This window comes from Nicotiana tomentosiformis, chromosome 11 (genome assembly GCF_000390325.3).
Source record: "Nicotiana tomentosiformis chromosome 11, ASM39032v3, whole genome shotgun sequence".
Lineage (NCBI taxonomy): Eukaryota > Viridiplantae > Streptophyta > Magnoliopsida > Solanales > Solanaceae > Nicotiana > Nicotiana tomentosiformis.
This window is the reverse complement of record NC_090822.1, coordinates 81026584-81043706: the sequence shown is the minus strand read 5'-3', so window position 1 is coordinate 81043706 and position 17123 is coordinate 81026584. Positions and strand designations below refer to the sequence as shown.

At 35.2% G+C, this 17123-nt stretch overlaps 1 protein-coding gene and 1 long non-coding RNA gene across 4 annotated transcripts; both read left to right on the top strand.

Annotated features, from left to right (window-relative positions):
- The first annotated feature begins 414 nt into the window (after window positions 1-414).
- Window positions 415-7376, top strand: LOC104115701 (uncharacterized). 3 transcript variants are annotated; one of them, XR_011411991.1, is made up of 5 exons: window positions 883-1884; window positions 2596-2695; window positions 3185-3326; window positions 4917-6988; window positions 7021-7376. It is a non-coding gene; the product is annotated as an uncharacterized lncRNA (long non-coding RNA). The 3 variants fall into 3 exon arrangements; XR_690672.4 differs by lacking the exons at window positions 883-1884; window positions 2596-2695; window positions 3185-3326 and adding an exon at window positions 415-876 and having other exon boundaries at window positions 7021-7373; XR_011411992.1 differs by lacking the exons at window positions 883-1884; window positions 2596-2695; window positions 3185-3326 and adding an exon at window positions 3333-4656 and having other exon boundaries at window positions 7021-7373.
- A 7915-nt stretch (window positions 7377-15291) lies between these two features.
- On the top strand, window positions 15292-16005 carry LOC138901743 (uncharacterized). Its single transcript, XM_070189530.1, has one exon. The coding sequence runs from the start codon at window positions 15292-15294 to the stop codon at window positions 16003-16005; it is 714 nt and encodes a 237-aa protein (XP_070045631.1).
- The last annotated feature ends 1118 nt before the right edge of the window (window positions 16006-17123 follow it).

Here is a 17123-nt window from a genome sequence, read left to right as displayed (position 1 = left end):
GTATATCATTTGTCTTAAAACCTAAATTTGACTGTTGATACCTTTGATTCACTTGGCAATTGATTTGGCAAAGCGTGACTAGTGAGTATAAATGTAGAGTGAAGAAAAGGAAAAAAATTAGCTTGTAGATGGGACATTTTCCAATGGTTAATTGGTCACATGATCATACACAATGTTTTATCATCTTCGAATCAGGGCACAAACATAGCCACTTTTGTGACTTGTATTTTAATTTTAGCGACAATTTAAAAAAAGTTGCAAACCTTGATAACAATCAAAGGACTGCACTCGAAAGGGAGTTTGCTTTTAAACTTACTTTAGGCAAATGCCACACCACAATGCTAAGCGAGAATAGAAGTCATATAAGGGTGTGAGTTGAAGATTAAATTGTTAAGGCACCTAAGGGGACAAAAATGTGAGACCCAAATACTTTCAGATAGTCCAATAGGATCGAGCCGAAGGAGATAATAATGTAAAATTTTGCAAGTTGAAAAACAATCAAATCTTGCAAATATTTGAAGAATGTTTTTTGTTTTTTTTTGCAAATCCTTTAAAGAAAATTTGGGATTTTTTTACTACTCCTGAATCTTACAAGAAGTGCTATTAAAGGGGAACAAACATCACTAAATCAACAATTACAAATGTTTCATGAGTACTTTTTCCCATTAAGGAATTTAGTAAGAAACCAAACCCTGATTCTTCTTTTCAAAACTTCATATTCCCCTTTCAATGTGTTTACCAAACTCTTCTATATATAACTGAAATCAGTACAAAAACAAGCGAGCTTATTTGGATCTCACAGGTTCAAGTGATTTTTAACCCACCGCCGTTAGTCTCCGTTACTCCACTCGTTTGCTTCTTGCTGACAATCTTACGGTAATGTTTCTACTTTTGAGTTGGTATTGTATTATGTAATTAAGGGATGCATAGTTGCTTTCTCTTCAAATCTGAAACCTTTTCAACATTCTTCATTTGGAGTATGTCACAAATCCTACTCCTTCCTTTCCAATATATAATGTAATGGTTGAAAAGATTGTTTGATGGAGAAAACATCCATTCAAAGTTGAAAAGATGAATAGTTTAATTTAATACTCTCTCTGTTATAGCACATATTTTGTTGAATTCTACTCTTTTATTTTAATTTAGACAAGAATTCTTTAATTTATTGAATTAAAACTTAGTTTCACATGTGCAGAAACTACATAAATAGTACTATAAGTCACATATTATTGTGTAATTCAAAATACTTAATATAAAATTTGAATAGTTTGTAGTCAAAGGAACTGGAAGAGTTGCCTGATTCCCAAACAGTATCTGTGTCATATAAAATAAAACAAAGGAAGTACCGAAGAAGGTGTATGGTAACTTTGGTAGTAGAATATTGGAAGTACAAAAAGAACATCGCATTAAATACAGTGATATTTGTTGAGGGGAGATTCCTAAATAATAAATTAGGTGGAAATAACAAATATTAGTCATGAGGGGGCATAGTCATGAATTCCTATTGCCTGGCAATGATTCTGTATTGCCATCTGAAGAACTTGACTCTCTTTAAGATGCTTCAGTGATTTGACTCTCATTAGCATTCACTCTTTTTCCTTTTTAAATTCATATATATATATATGAAGGTTCGATTGGAATCCCTAGATTTTGGCTTAGTGATCGAAAGTTCATGAATTTAAAAGCCCAGTTATTACGTGATATTAAGTTCATCAAGTGCGGGTGAATTACAATCGAATGGTCTTAATGGGCCCAAAAGTTTTCCTTGAGGATCCAGTGGATAAGGAGTATATGATACATTGAAAAAGTCTTTAGGTAGAGAGAGGTGCTATGGAGATATAAACTGATTTGAGGAAGGCCATCTTCCTATTTTGCAGCACTATTGTAGGCACTCCTTCCATTTCAGCCATCCTAGTTCAATTTTATATGCTAAATCTCATTTATCATGTTTCTCTTGCAATATCTAGTGCATTACATTCAAATGCTTTTGTCATTATTAAAATTTTAAAAAAAGAAGAAATATAGATGCACATGCTTTTTTGGGAATATTCATGAGATATATAACTAACATTACGCTTGGCTATAAAATGCCTCTTTATACAAAATGCATTCCTCCAAGCATAAATGTTTCTTAAGGACTTTTATTATTTGGTTCTAGACATTTTGCTTGAAATAGGGCCTGTCTAATATCGTCTTCCGTGTTAGATATTGTATCACCTATCTAAGCAAAGCATTCAGTAGCTTAGCTGGGCATATTGCTTTTGATGGGCGTGAATGGTCCATTGAAATCACTTTCTGTTCCTCCTTTCACGTGCACGAGAATATGGACAAGGAAACACTCTCTTGGATCCTTATTTACTTTACTCTTTATGAGCTGCTTAACGACAAAAGATCTTCACAAGAGGCGTCACAAGCTATATATGGCAGTAATAGTGAGAGTAAAGTATTTCAACTGCTACCTGGTGCAAAAAGAGTAATCTGAATTAACTCTTATTCCTGCTTATATTAGTGTTTGGATGTGTTCATTAGCAACATAAAAGGTTTGTCGGTGGATACTTCCTTACACTGTTTTCCTTACTGAAAGTGGTACTGCAGGAGCTGCCGATACTCAGACCTCTTCCAATAGACTGAGCAAATTCTGAAATAGTTTATTTGCTGGATACATCACCCTGTTTCCGGACTTCTTTCTGAAAAGGTCTTTCATACAACTAGCCTATATTTTACAGTGCTAATTGATGCGGAAAATTAGCCTGTAGCTTATCTATCCACATTAATTGCTTGTAAAGTTACGAATAGCATGTTTTGCTCCATGTCATCTCAACAGTCTGTCTGCCGTACTATTTTCATTTTTCACATCTCTCGAATTTTCTGAATTCTTTCTACTACCTTATGTTATGTTTAATTATGCAGATTCTATATGTCAATATAACTGCAAAAACGAAATTTATTTGCTTTTTTGGAGTAATAGGCATCTCGTTCTTATGCTTACTAATACTCTAATAGCCTTGTATAAATGAAGTCAAGTTGATCTTCAAACATACAGGCTCTCTAGACTAGTGGGTGCAGTCGAAATGCAGAACTTTCTTTCTGTTGTCGTTATTTGAATGATAAAAATGCTGTGGGTACGTAGTTTTCCTTTTCTTGGATTTACCACTGCCTGCTCAGATGGAACATCATATGTCAGGCCTATTAATCAAGAAAGGCTTCATTGCCAGCATCCTTTTCTACGTTCTAAATGCATATGATGCAGCAAGTGTCTATCCTATTATCTTGCATGGAGAAGTGTTACAGCCACGTACATTTACTACCTGTCATGGCCTTGCTGGGTATGGTACAACATTCTGTTTCACCTGATGCTATGTGGGTCGATATATTAAACTGTTTATACAATTAGAAGCAGTTCTTCATATCATACTATCTTCTGAATCTGTCATCAAACATATACTGTTCTCTATTTATTGTTTTATGAGTAAGGTTTTGTTGATTGTATTTGTTCTGAAACCTAGAAAATAATCCTTTGACATGATTATACATCTGCCAGATTTACGATGATAATAAATAAGTTAATTAGGTAATAATCTAGAAGAAAAGAGTTCTCAGGGAAACAAGTTATTTATACATCTACTCATTGCTCTTTTTCTTAGTATCTTTTTTTTTTTCTATAAATATTTCGTCTTCGATATATAAACAAAGAGTTCTTTTCCTACTTTGTAAAACATCTCTCTTATTTATGTGCGAAAGTAGGTATGCTCTTTAATAGAATCTATAAATAACCTATGTATCTATCCAGAAAGCTTCTTGTTGTATATGTTAGTTTCAATGAGTAGTATTGGAGCATGCTAAAGGATGAACTTCTTGGAGTATTAGCAATATGTTTCATCCATGCTTTTGGAGTTGTAACTGTGAACTTAAAGTGCTTTTGCATTGGATTCCACAGCTTTTGGATGCACAAACGTGTTAAACTACACTGCCCTCTCGCTAGATTGTCTTAATTAAAGGGTCATATCTAACTGTAAAAATAATCTGAGGTACCCTGTAGTTTCATATGCTGTTAGAAAAATGTACCTTATGTTGGTTAGTTCACTATTGATTTTAAATAGTATTGCCAAGTGGCTTTTGAAAGAACTCATATTGTTTGTATTCTCTATGTTTATATCAAAGTACTTAATTTATGTTTTCTCCAGAGAAATCTTAATAGAAAAGGGATAATTGATCATTGAAAACTATGAAGTAATTAAGGGTCAGAAAATAATACATGCATGTCATTGCTTATTTATTTTACTAGTTCATTTCCAAGTTAAAAAGAACGCATGAAACTATAAGTGTTGCTTCATCATTAACTATAACAATATAAAGAAAAGAATTTAGGAATGAACTAATTCATAAACTAACGGCAATAGGTAAACATACAGACCTGAGGTGATGCCATGACATTAGTATTCTAGGGTGTTTCCCTAGCATTACCACTGCCCATCTTTTTCTTTTTCTTTCTTTTGTTTCTATTTTCATTCTCTTATTCTTCGCATTGCAACTTTACATAGTATTGATAAATATTGTCTGTTTCATGCTATCTATATGTGACGAATTTCCAGTGCCTGGTCTCAAATCACTCATCTTAATTTTGGCTTATATCCTTCTTCGCGACAGCTTCTGTTGGTAATTCTTCCTATTACTATTATTTGCATACCATAAAACAAGTGCATATTAGAGGATGAAAGATCATTTTAGATTACAAACAGCTATAAACTATGCCTTTTATGAAACTTAGTAAAGTTAGAACCGGATAAAGAAACTGACCAGGCATCATTAAAGTATCACAACAGAACTGCAAATCGATTCTCATCAAGTAATATAGATATGTTGATACTTTATTTCTCAGTGCTTATTCCTATGAACTTTTTTGTTTCAAACAACAGAAGTCTCTAATTGCGACAACACAAGCAGCACTCATATTTAAAACCTCCAATAACCTTGAGCTTGGACCGAGACCAGAAACAAGCATTGCTTCAGCTGCATGGAGGTGGCTGAGGTTTCTTTGCTTTCATTTGGTCTGCAGCAGGACTGGGGCCAAGGGTAAGTTCAAGTTCAGGTATTTGATTAATTCTTGCTGCTGCTAGTCTCTGTTTTAGCTCAGTATACAAAGCCTGGTTCTCCTGTCTGAGCCGTTGAGCAGTCTTCCTTAGCCTGTCATTCTCCCGCATAATCTGAATATTCTGCCAGTACAGGTCTAAATTCTGTTTCTCCATAAATCAAATGCTTGAGTTGGCCTGAAACGGAAGAACCATCAAGAATTATGAAGGTGTTTGCAAGATATATTTGGAAAACATAGCCTAACATAGTATGTAATAAAGAGCAGATGATGAAATAGTAAACTTCTTCTCTTATCTATATATGCATGGCATAAGTTTAAACACAGGTCGCACAGCATTACAGAAAATTAATAAGAAGTTATAGAAGATAGAGATGATCAAATAGTGATTTCAATGGGAAAAATAAGATGGAATTGTAAATGAAAAACAACGATAAGATTGGATTCCAATCTAGCCCCTGCTCTGTCTTATGATATTTGAGTCAAGGAAAGCGAGAGTCTCTGGACATGTCAGAGGGTACTCGATACACTTAAGAAAATAACCAGCTCCAAAGAGGGGAAGCATATCATCGTTGGATCAAAATAGGGGAATGGAATGAAGGAAAACTAGTTTTGAAAGAACACTAAAACCTTCTGCATATGGCAGTTACTTACAATAGAGAACAGGCTCCAAACCTTTAGATTCAAAAGCTGTTAGAGACAACTGGTTTTGGTTGGAGTCTGTTTGCGATACATGCTTATTTATACTATTATGTCACTTGTACGGATGGACAAAGAAATACTAGAAGTGGCACACACGAGAATGGCACTCCTTGTTCAAGAAATGCTCCAGAAACCAACTTGCAAAGCCCCCTTTTATTCTCCTTTATTCTCACATAAAAACACGTCACATGTTTAGTTAAGAAGACACTTCATTGATGATTCTATTAGAAGGAAAGAAGAATGTTGGTTTTTGCATGTGGATTTTGCTTGTTTAGTTATGTAAAATTTGCTAGAAAAAGCAAGCATAAAATATGACATTCCTGAAGAAGCAAATGGCCTGAGTAAAGGGAGAAATAGCATGGGAGACAGCAAGAAAGTGATTTGATTTTGATGTTCATGAGAGGAACCTGAAGTCTGAACGTGAGTAGGAAATAATAATAAGCATTCAATGACTTATACAGAACTAACTCGTGTTTTTTAAAGTCATTTGCCTAATGTCTGAGTAGATCACAATAATTACAAGTATGTAGTAGTATTTTAATACTAGTAACTAGTAATCTGGCTAGCCTATGTGGTTTTTCCGGAAGAATCCCCCATTTTTAGAACATCGCTGATTAATTCATTACCTATTAAAGAGAATAATAAATGTTTAAAAAAGAAAAAAAGAACAGAGAAGGAAAATCTTGCGCAGCTTTGTAAGAATCCAATTACTACTATTTTTCTTTGCTTTTGTTTTGGAGAGTACTGGAATCCATTAAGTATTATTTTTCTGTGTTTTTATTTTGGAGAGAACTTGAAAAACGTCGAAGGAAATTTTGAGATCTGTTACCAGCTATTTTTTGTTGAAAGTATTTTCGAATTACAATGTCACATTATAAGAAAGGGGCTTTAATCATTTGTTGGTCACATGTTATAGATTAACAATAATACCATCTCTTCCCTGATACAAGGCCAACTATCAAATATGTTTTTTTTCTTTTCAAATTTTACTATTTGCTCTTTATCTTTCCTGCACTGTTCAGTGAAGAAAAACGTGAAAGTTCTTTTATTAGCACTTCTTATTCCAAGAATTGAAATGTTAAAGAAAGAAATATTCAGCGAAATTGAAAAATGTCCTTTAATAGTTCAGGATCTTTTCAAACCCTGATATATAATTACTAGTAACTATTTTGTGACTCAGTATAAGTTATCAACCTTGTCTCAGGTAGCACTTATTTGCTTTCATAGAGAAACGATCTGTTCTATGACCAAACTTGTAATTTTGATACCAAAGAAAACATATTGTTACAAAGCCACGGCAAGAACTTTGGAGAAAACTGCATAGGTGCATTCAAATCCTTGAAGGCTGGCAGATATGATATAAAATTCTCATTCTCATTTCTTTTGCTTTATTTATTTCCTTAGTTTTCTGTAATTTCCAATTGGTAATAATGGTTATTTTATTTATGACGCTAACCAATTGCAATACGAATTCGATGTTTATGAATGAAACAGAAAATAAGTTTCACTATAAATGCATATAGTTTTTCAATAATTAGAAGCCGTGCCGATAGTGCACTATTTATGAACTTATACTCTTGTGACCTTGTGAATGGGAGTAAATTTTATCGGTGGTCATTCAACTTTGAGTTTGTTAATACAAAAGTCATTTTCTATTTTTTGTTACATAAAAATCATTTAACTTTGAGTTTATAACATGAAGTTACTTATCTATTTTTGGTCATATAAAAGTCATTCAACTTTGACCAAGGTAACCAAAAAGTAAATATCACCCAAATTTTATATTTTATACTGAAAATATGACATAACACTCTAAAATAAGTTTATTATATTTGGGATAATTTGAGAAACCTCTCTCCAAGTTTCGTTAATCTGTTTACAAATATTATGTTTACTTTTTTTTTAATTTTGATTACTTTGTAATAATTTTGTTGATAAAGTGGGTTGCTCTGATGGTAAGCGCCCTCCACTTCCAACCAAGAGGTTGTGATTTCGAGTCACCCCAAGAGCAAGGTAAGAGTTCTTGGAGGGAAGGATACCGTGGGTCTATTGGAAACAACCTCTCTACCCCAGGGTAGGGGTAAGGTCTGTGTACACACTACCCTCCCCAGACCCCACTAGTGAGATTATACTGGGTTGTTGTTGTTGTTGTAATAATTTTGTTAACTCATTATCATTAATTTAAAAAATATGATTTGACTATGTTGCCCTTATTAATTTATACTCATTTGTTTAATAAATTGTACAAAAGTATCTTTTTGAATTAGCAGAAGAGTCATTGTTAGAGCATCAAATAATTTAATGACAAACACAAAATCTAGAGCTCAATGTGTTTCCCATGGCTTCGAGTCGTTACAAAGAAATTAAATATAGAGATAAACGTAAATTTTATAAACCACAAGAGAGAGTAACATTACGAAGAGAAACATGGGAGATGTCTCTAAAATTAATCTATTACATTTGATATATTTTATTAAGCTAAATAGCTATTTTGAAGTGTCATGTCGTATTTCCCGTATAAAATATAAAATTCAGGTGATATTTACTTTTTAGTTAACTTGGCCAAAGTTGGATGACTTTTATGTCACACAGTGTTACAAACTTAAAGTAGAATGACTTTTATGTAACAAAAAATAGAAAAGTAACTTTTGTGTTACAAGCTCAAAATTGAATGACCACCGGTGAAATTTATTCTGTGAATGGCCAACATTTTAGCACATTAAGCAATCCATGCAAAGTGTCAGAAGGGCCAAAAGTCATAACTTCTGTTTTTAAAATTTTGAGTATTCGTTGTTCGGGATAGGTTGCACGCACCTCTAATTGATCCTTCACTCAACCTTTAATTTCTAATTCACAAGGTAATCTTGCCTACTAAGCCCCTCGATGTTTCACTTATAAGTCAAAGGATCGGCCAAATTCTCTTTTGACTACACATAATATGTATGAAAAAAATTGCATCTCTAAGCAATCGCTTTATCACATTATCTCAAAAGAATGTGTTTACTCTTCCCATTAAAAAAATTATTTTCTTACAATGACTATTGTGCCTTGGCAATCACAATTCATCGATACAAATATGGTCGGTCTAATTCCTAGCGCAATACTTGCCAAGAGGTTGCTTAATCAGCCTTAATGCCAGGCAATTTCAATACCACAACACTCCACCAAAAGGTGATCACACAATCACTACTGAGTTTTTTTCCTCATTTGAATCAGAGATTCAATATCATCACTCTATCCTTTTAATACAGTGAAAAATTTACATACAGAATACTAATTCATAGTATTTCTCAAATCATCTCAAATGAAAAGAAACTTGACTTCCATAAAAATGCCTTTCGAAATATTTTTCAACACATATTAAAATTTATTTTCTTTTTGTATCTTCCATATTTAAATACCAAAATAAATTTTTCTAAACATAGAAGCAACTATAACTTCTATAGAAATATCTCAAATTTGTAGGAAAAATGTCATAATTCAAGGAATTTTTCACCCAAATAACTAAGAGACCTGAAACAAAATTACTTTTCAGAGCAAAAAATACAACTATCTTGTATATTGATCTTCTAATACAAATTTTCGTCACAAAAAATCTTAATTTTGTAAGGCTTCATTATAATTTTAATAAAATAACTTTTCTACCTTTTGCTTTCTTAAGATCAGGCTATATAACTCTGGACACTCCGGTACCCCACATTTTCGAAGACATACCACAAGCTATTATTGGAAATATATTTTTTTAATCAATTGCGATATGGATGAATTCACTTTGATGAAACAAATTGCACCATGTACTATACAACCAAGATTCTAGTCAACATAGAATTATATATAATTTTTAAATAGGTGAGTGGTTAACAATATAAAACTATATCTCATGTAGTTGAGAACAAAAAGAATGAATAACATTTCATCAACAACTATAGATGATGGGGAGAAGACATACCAAGTTACCAACATTGAACATATGAAGATTTATTCCATATAATTAATATGACGAACATGCTAAGCCGAACAATTGCAATCTTTACCTTCTATGAGAAAAGATGGATGAACACATATATACCTACGAGTGGAATTAGAACAATGACTAGAATAGTTTGTTCAACGAAATATTGTAATTGGTATTCTCCTTAATAATAGTGTGGAAATATCCTTAAGATTGTTGTAATTTTTTTTTTATGGAGAATAAGAGTTAGCTTGAGGCGTGTCAAGGACATTGTCCTTAAGGATATTTCGCCCACACAATAATGAATAAAATTAGGCATATCCTCTAGCATTCAACAAGCTCTTCTAGTTATTAAACGGGAGACAGAACTAGCAAAAAATTCAAGAAAGAAACCCAACATATAGGAGGAAGAAGATGATTCAGAAAGCGTGTCTTTAGTTCTCCAAAGATCATATTTTTATAGGCGTTGCTCCAACGGCTAGTTTGACTCTATTAAGACTAAATAATAAGTAGTAATAAAATAAAACTGAATAAATTGGCATTTTGGTATAGAATAAAAAGAATGCGCCTCACGCGCAACCAAAATAGGATACCCAAAGACTTGGCTGAAGGAGATTACGAACACGCTCCAGCCGATGGAGCCGCCGGATGATAATAGGCCGGTGCGTATGGATCAACAGAAAGGCCCCTAACCAAGTGCGACCCAATCAGTAGAAGGAATCCCAGTAATAACATCATATGCCAGCACAGTAGTCAACCCAAAGGGCTCTACATCAACCTCAACTCGTCAAGAACAAGAGCGGTGATAGCAAGGAGAACAACACACAATTGAATGCCATCGGTGATTTTCAAGACCAGGGACTACTATGGAGTCATGGTGGCTGAATGCAGGAGAACTATCATGGGGAGATTGTTGAAGATTCGCCCCAAAATTGAAAAAGTTAGGTCTCGATTCCTGGAGCGATTTCTGCTGAAGGGATTGGTCAAGATCAGAGTATTTGACAACTACAACGTCTTTCTAGATTTTACAAATGATGAAGACTTCAATATGGTATGGTAAAAGAGAGCTGTGGAAATTGAGGGACACCAAATGTGGCTCCAGAAATGGAGTCCCGACTTCAAACCAGATGAGGACTTGCCTATTGTTCAGTATGGATCCTCCTTCCAAAGCTACTTTTTCACCTTCATACGTGGCACTATGTAAAACAAATTGCAGGAGAGGTTGGTACTCTACTAAAGATGGATGTTGCTACGAGGTGGAAAACCAGACCAAGTATGGCCAAAGTTAGGGTTGAAGTGGATCTTCTTAAGCCTTTACCTAACCATGTTTGGGTTGGTGACGAGGATGATGAATCCCCATTGAAAGGTTTCGAACAAAAACTGGAATATGAAAGTGTGCCCAAGTACTGTAGGCACTGCTTATATTAATCAGGTGCAGGAACATGGAGGAGGAAATAAGGACACATGTGGAGAGGGATTGATCACTAACAACAACAGGGCAACCTAAGAAAAGACAAAGGAAGTGGTAATAGTTGAAGGAAAATCACCAAAAGAACATAAGAATGAGAAGACTGATGATGTCAACTCTGATAATGAAAAAGGAGAAAGAGATACGACCAATATCAAAATGAGAACCAACAACAAAAAGAAGAAAAAAGTCAAGACCAAAAAGATAACAAAGAAAAAACCGAAGGTCACCTTTAAACCACAAAAGGTGAGACAAGAGGAGAATGAAGAAAAGACTTATATAGGGGGAAAACAAGCTATTCTGGTGGAGGAAATCAGTAACAATCAAAAGCACAATGAAGAAAGCACTAACAATAAGAGAAAGGATGATAACAATAACAAGGATGCCCAATCTTCTATAAAGGAGCATAAGGTAGACAAGGGAAAAAAACTACTTGACATCTCTTCTAAGGAAGCCAGAGGGCTAAAAGAACCAGACAACAACATCATACAACAAGTAGCAGAATCAAAAATGGATTCCTCTAGCGTGGAGATTGAAATCAGAAACCACCCAGGAATTCAGTTAGTGGTTGACCTTAATGGATCATCAACAAAAGGGCCACAACTAAGGGAAACACTACACTAGTCAGATGATGAAGTAGACAACAACTTGATAAATGCCTTCGCACCAATGAACCATAGTGATGGTGAATTGGATGACCATTACTAGAGGCATTGAAAGGAGGTAATAGATAAAGCAGGGTTGTCACCAATGGCAAGAGGAAGAAGTAAAAGCAGAAGAAAGGGGAAGAAAGACAGAATTCAATCCAACCCTGACAAGGGAAGGATACAAACCTACATCTCCTAATATTTTATGATTAATTCCATCTTTTGGAATATAAGAGGGATGAGATCCCAAAAAGTCAATCACAGGTTCAAACAACTTGTACAAATTTATAATTTACAATTCGTTGCCATCTTTGAACCTTTTGTTAGGAAGGATAAAGTTGAAGGTTATAGAAGATTCTTGGGGTTTGATCATTGCTTGTCCAATGATATATGTCAAAAATGTTGTTTCTGATCTAGAAACCTCAACGCCAATATTGTTTGGGCAGATGATCAACAAGTCAGTATTAACTTAAAGAATGCTTATGGAGGAAATGAAGTAAACATCACTGCAGTCTATGCTAAGTGCACACCAGAAGAAAGAATGGAGCTATGGGATAATTTGATACAAATAAAATCTCTGATTACAGGGCCTTGGTGCATTGGAGGGGATTTTAATGTCATTCTTGATCCTTGTAAGAAGGGGGGATGCCACATAGAGTTAGCAAGAGCTTTGATTTTGCAGCTTGTATGGATAGTTGTAGAATTACTGATGCATGGTTTGTGGGTTCTACATTTACCTGGTATAATAATTGGAGTCTTAGGAGGAGGATATGGAAAAGACTAGATAGAATCATGGTTAATGATGGTTGGTTACATGAATTTGAAAGTACTGTGGTCAGGCACCTCAACAAATCTTGTTCTGATCATAAGTCCTTGCTTATGAAGTGTCATACAGAGCAAAAGGACTTTGTAAAATTCTTTTAAGTTCCTTTTTAAGTTCCTGGACTTTTGGATTGAACAACCAGATTTCTACGACCTGGTTAGGGAGATATGGGGTACTCAAATCATGGGGAATCCTATGTGGATTTTGCAACAGAAACTTAAAATGCTGGGAAGAAGACTAAGCTACTGGTCAAAGAATGTGATTGGTAATGTATACCCGAAGGTAGAGAAATGTGAAGAGACAGTACAAACACTGGAAGATCTAGATTTAACAGTTAACACTGAACAATCTAGAGAAGATTTAAACAAGGCACAAACAGAGTATGTCAGATGGATGGCTATGCAAGAATCCCTATTGAAACAGAAATCACAAGTCATGTGGTTTTGAGAAAGGTGACCGCAACAATAGGTACTTTCATAATGTCATCAAAGAAAAGAGGAGAAGGCTACAACTTCAAAGAATAAAGAACCATAGAGGTAATGATCCAAAGGGAAGAGAAAATTGCCAAAGCTGCAGTCAGGCATTTTCAGAAGATGATCAACCTTCTCCCTGTCAATGTAGATGGGAATATTTTAAATTGCATCAGGGAAGTCATTACTCAGGAAGACAATCTACAACTATCACAAGTTCCGGAGGAAAGTGAAATCAAAGAATTAGTTTTTGATATGAGTGCTACAAGCTGTGCAAGACCATATTAATTTAATGGAACTTTCTATCAGAAGTGCTGGGGTATTATTAAAGCAGATGTGGTCAAATTTGTTTAGAGCTTATTTGAAGGGAAAACACTGACTAAAATTTACGCGCATACATGTCTGAGTTTGATTACAAAAGTCCAATCTCCTTCCAACTTTGCAGATCTGAGGCGAATTAGTCTTAGCAATTTTTCTTCTAAGATAATTTTGAAAGTTCTGGTTGGAAGACTTAATCCATTGTTGCCGAGATTGATTTCAAAACATCAGAGTGGATTACTAAAGGGACGACTTATTGCAGATAATGTATTTTTAGCCCAAGAGATAGTGCAGGGTATTTCTCAGCCAAACACAGGTGGCAGCATAATGATCAAACTGGATATGGCTAAAGCATATGATAGACTCTCTTGGGACATTCTAATATCAGTATTGAGGAACTTTGGCTTCTCAGAATGGTGGATGGAGGCCGTAAGGAGGCTAATCTCAGATGTGTGGTACTCAATTATAGTTAATGGAGCAAGAAAGGGTTTCTTTACTTCTTCTCAAGGGCTGAAAGGTGATCCACTCTCACCATCCCTATTTATAATGGGAGTAGAAGTACTGTCGTGTTTGCTGAATAAAATGTATGATAACCCCAGATTTGTCCCTTTTTCTGTGAACACTAGAGGTCCCAAAATAAATCACATGGTCTATGCATATGACATAATCATCTTCAGTGGAGGTAAAAGCAAATCTTTGCAACTTGTCATGAAGTAGGTGAAACTTTATGAGAAAAGCTCAGGGCAGAAGGTCAATGAAGATAAGAGCTTCTTATGTACTTCACCAAAGGCCTCAAGTTCAAGAATAAACAAAATGATTGATTCTACTGGCTTCAAGCCCAAGCAGTTTCCTTTTACTTACCTGGGATCCCCTCTATATGTAGGAAGGAAGAAATTGTCAATTTTTGATGATTTGGTGAATAAAATCATAAAGAAGATTCATGGCTGGCAAGGGAAGTTTCTATCTTATGGTGGCAAGATTACTCTGATCAAACATGTTCTACAAGCTGTCTCTACATATACCTTTGCAGAAATGTACCCCCCTAAAGGAACTTTCAAACTGATAGAGAAACATTTTGCAAAATTCTTCTAGGGAGTTGGAGATGAAAATGATAAATATCACTGGAGCTCGTGGGCTAACCTATGTTGGCAGAAGGAATAAAGGGGTATTGGATTGAAAAGACCGGAGGACATTAGTGACTCATGTTCATATAAAAGATGGTGGAACTTTAGGACACAACAATCACTGTGGTCCTCATTCATTAAGGGTAAATATTATAGGAGAAGCCACCCAGTAGCAAAGGCTAAGGTGGCTAAACAATTGCACTCATGGGCAAAAGTGATGCAAGTTAGGGACAAGGTAGAAAAACATATCATATGAAATGTGCATAAAGGTGGAACTAATTTTTGGTGGGACAACTGGACTACCAAGGGAGCCTTAGCACTCTTTATTCCTACTCAGTCAAGAGCTGCTAATGATACTGTACATGACTACATCATAGAAGGTACATGGAATTATGAAAAACTGGCAGATATACTTGCCATGGACATTGTTCAATAGACTGCCATCATACCCATTGGGAAGACTTGCCAAGACTATGCAATATGGAAACCAGGAGAGGATGGTCATTTCATTACCAGGTCTGCTACTCACGAACTAATTCAGCATAGGCAAAGAGATAACATCAGAAGCAAGGTATGACACTCACATCTACCTTTCAAAATATCTTTTTTGGTGTGGAGATTGGTCCAAAAGAAACTACCTTTTGATGACACAATTGGAAGGATTGGAATAAACTCCATATCTATGTGTTTCTGTTGCAATGTCAAAAAGAGAGAAACTATCCAGCATGTGTTCATGGATAGTGAAGCTGCAGTACATTTGTGGAAATTCTTTGAGAGGTACTTTGGGTATCCAGTATAGAAATGAAACAGTGAATGACAAGCTAAGTAGATGGTGGGGAACTAACTCAAAAAATGTTGTACATAAATTGGTCCTGCAAATAACTCCTATTGTAATCTGCTGGGAGTTATGGAGGCAGAGGTGTTCGTGTAAATACGGTGGACAGAAAAAGATATGGCATAGAAGAATGGAGCATCAAATATGGTGGACAGTTCAGCTAGCTACAAGTTTGACTTTCCCAAATTGCTCACTGGGAAATACTTGGGGCGAGCTATGTGATATTGTGGAGAGGCTAAGACCAACTCCCAAATGGAAAATAGTAAAGTGGATAAAGCTCCCCAATGGAATTGTTAAAATCAATACTGATGGAAGCTTTGTAAGGGAGAAGGCTGGAATTGGAGGCATCGTTAGAAACGAGCAGGGAAAGATGATCATGGCCTTTTCCATGCCAATTTCGTGTTCTAGTAACAACCAAGAAGAGGCAGTAGCTACAAAATTTGGAATTCAATGGTGTTTGCAAAATGGATTTCAGGAATGCATTCTTGAGATTGACTCCTTGATCATCACAGATATGCGGAAGATGAGAAGCACCAGAAATCTAAAGCTTAAAGCAGTGATTGATGACATATCATAGATCCCGTCCCAAGTTAATTGCAGTATTTCACATTGCCTAAGGGAAGCTAACTATGTAGCGGATACTTTCGCTAAAAATGCTACTACTTCTAGGCAGCCACAACTACTTTTTGACTGGCATCATTTTACCCAAGATGGCAATGGGTTATTACCATCTTGACATATGCCAAATGCCTAGTATTAGGCTTAGGTATGATAAGGCTAACTACTTTGTAAGCTAATTTTACAAGTCTCTTTTTGGAAGGGCTGTGGGTGGAATGTACCTCAGCTTATATTTGTGCTAGGGTCCTTTGACCTCTCTCTTTAATCAGCCCCCTTGGATAGAATGAATGAACTCCCTATAGTGGAGTTAAAAAAAAGTAATAAAATTAATATTTCAAAAAAGAAAAGTTTTTCCAAATCAAGTGAATAATGCACATTCCCTTTTGAAATACCACTAATTTTTCCAACACCATTCACCCTCTTCTCCTCATTAGGAAAAATATAAGTGGCATATTGTGATAATCTGATGAACTGCATGGATATCGTACCCAGACACCTATTGTACCGTCATACAAGAAGTACTCGAACTTAAGCATACACTCCGGCTGCTAGGCATGAACCTAACTATGGTTTCCACAAACTGTTTGTAGGTCAATGGTGGCAACTCTAGTGATTTTCTGAACATATGCTACCAATACCTCTAATATTAAGTGTTAACTCATCTGATGTTTTGATAATTAACAAATGAAATGTACTTGTGTGTGACAATAAGTAATTTATGATGATTATAGTCGCATAGATATCTAAATGCTTCATTCTCAAAGCTTGACATGTTTTGGTAAAAGATAACTTCTAATAATAGAACACTGGTTGAAATGGTCGTGCTAGTTATTCCTTGTTACCGAAGGATTTGAAAAATATACAGTGAAATCCTACATGATTTTGGTGTGTTATATGGATATAATGTAACTAAAGATATTTATGCAAAATAATTTATGTTTTATCGAAACTACTTGTGTGACTTCAGAATCACTTGGGGACTGAAGAAACTGGCTCAGGTGCTGGACTGCAAAGCATAAATCAGGCCTGGTATGTGTGAGAAACTTTAGCTTGCCAATCAAACTCCTGAATTGTTCA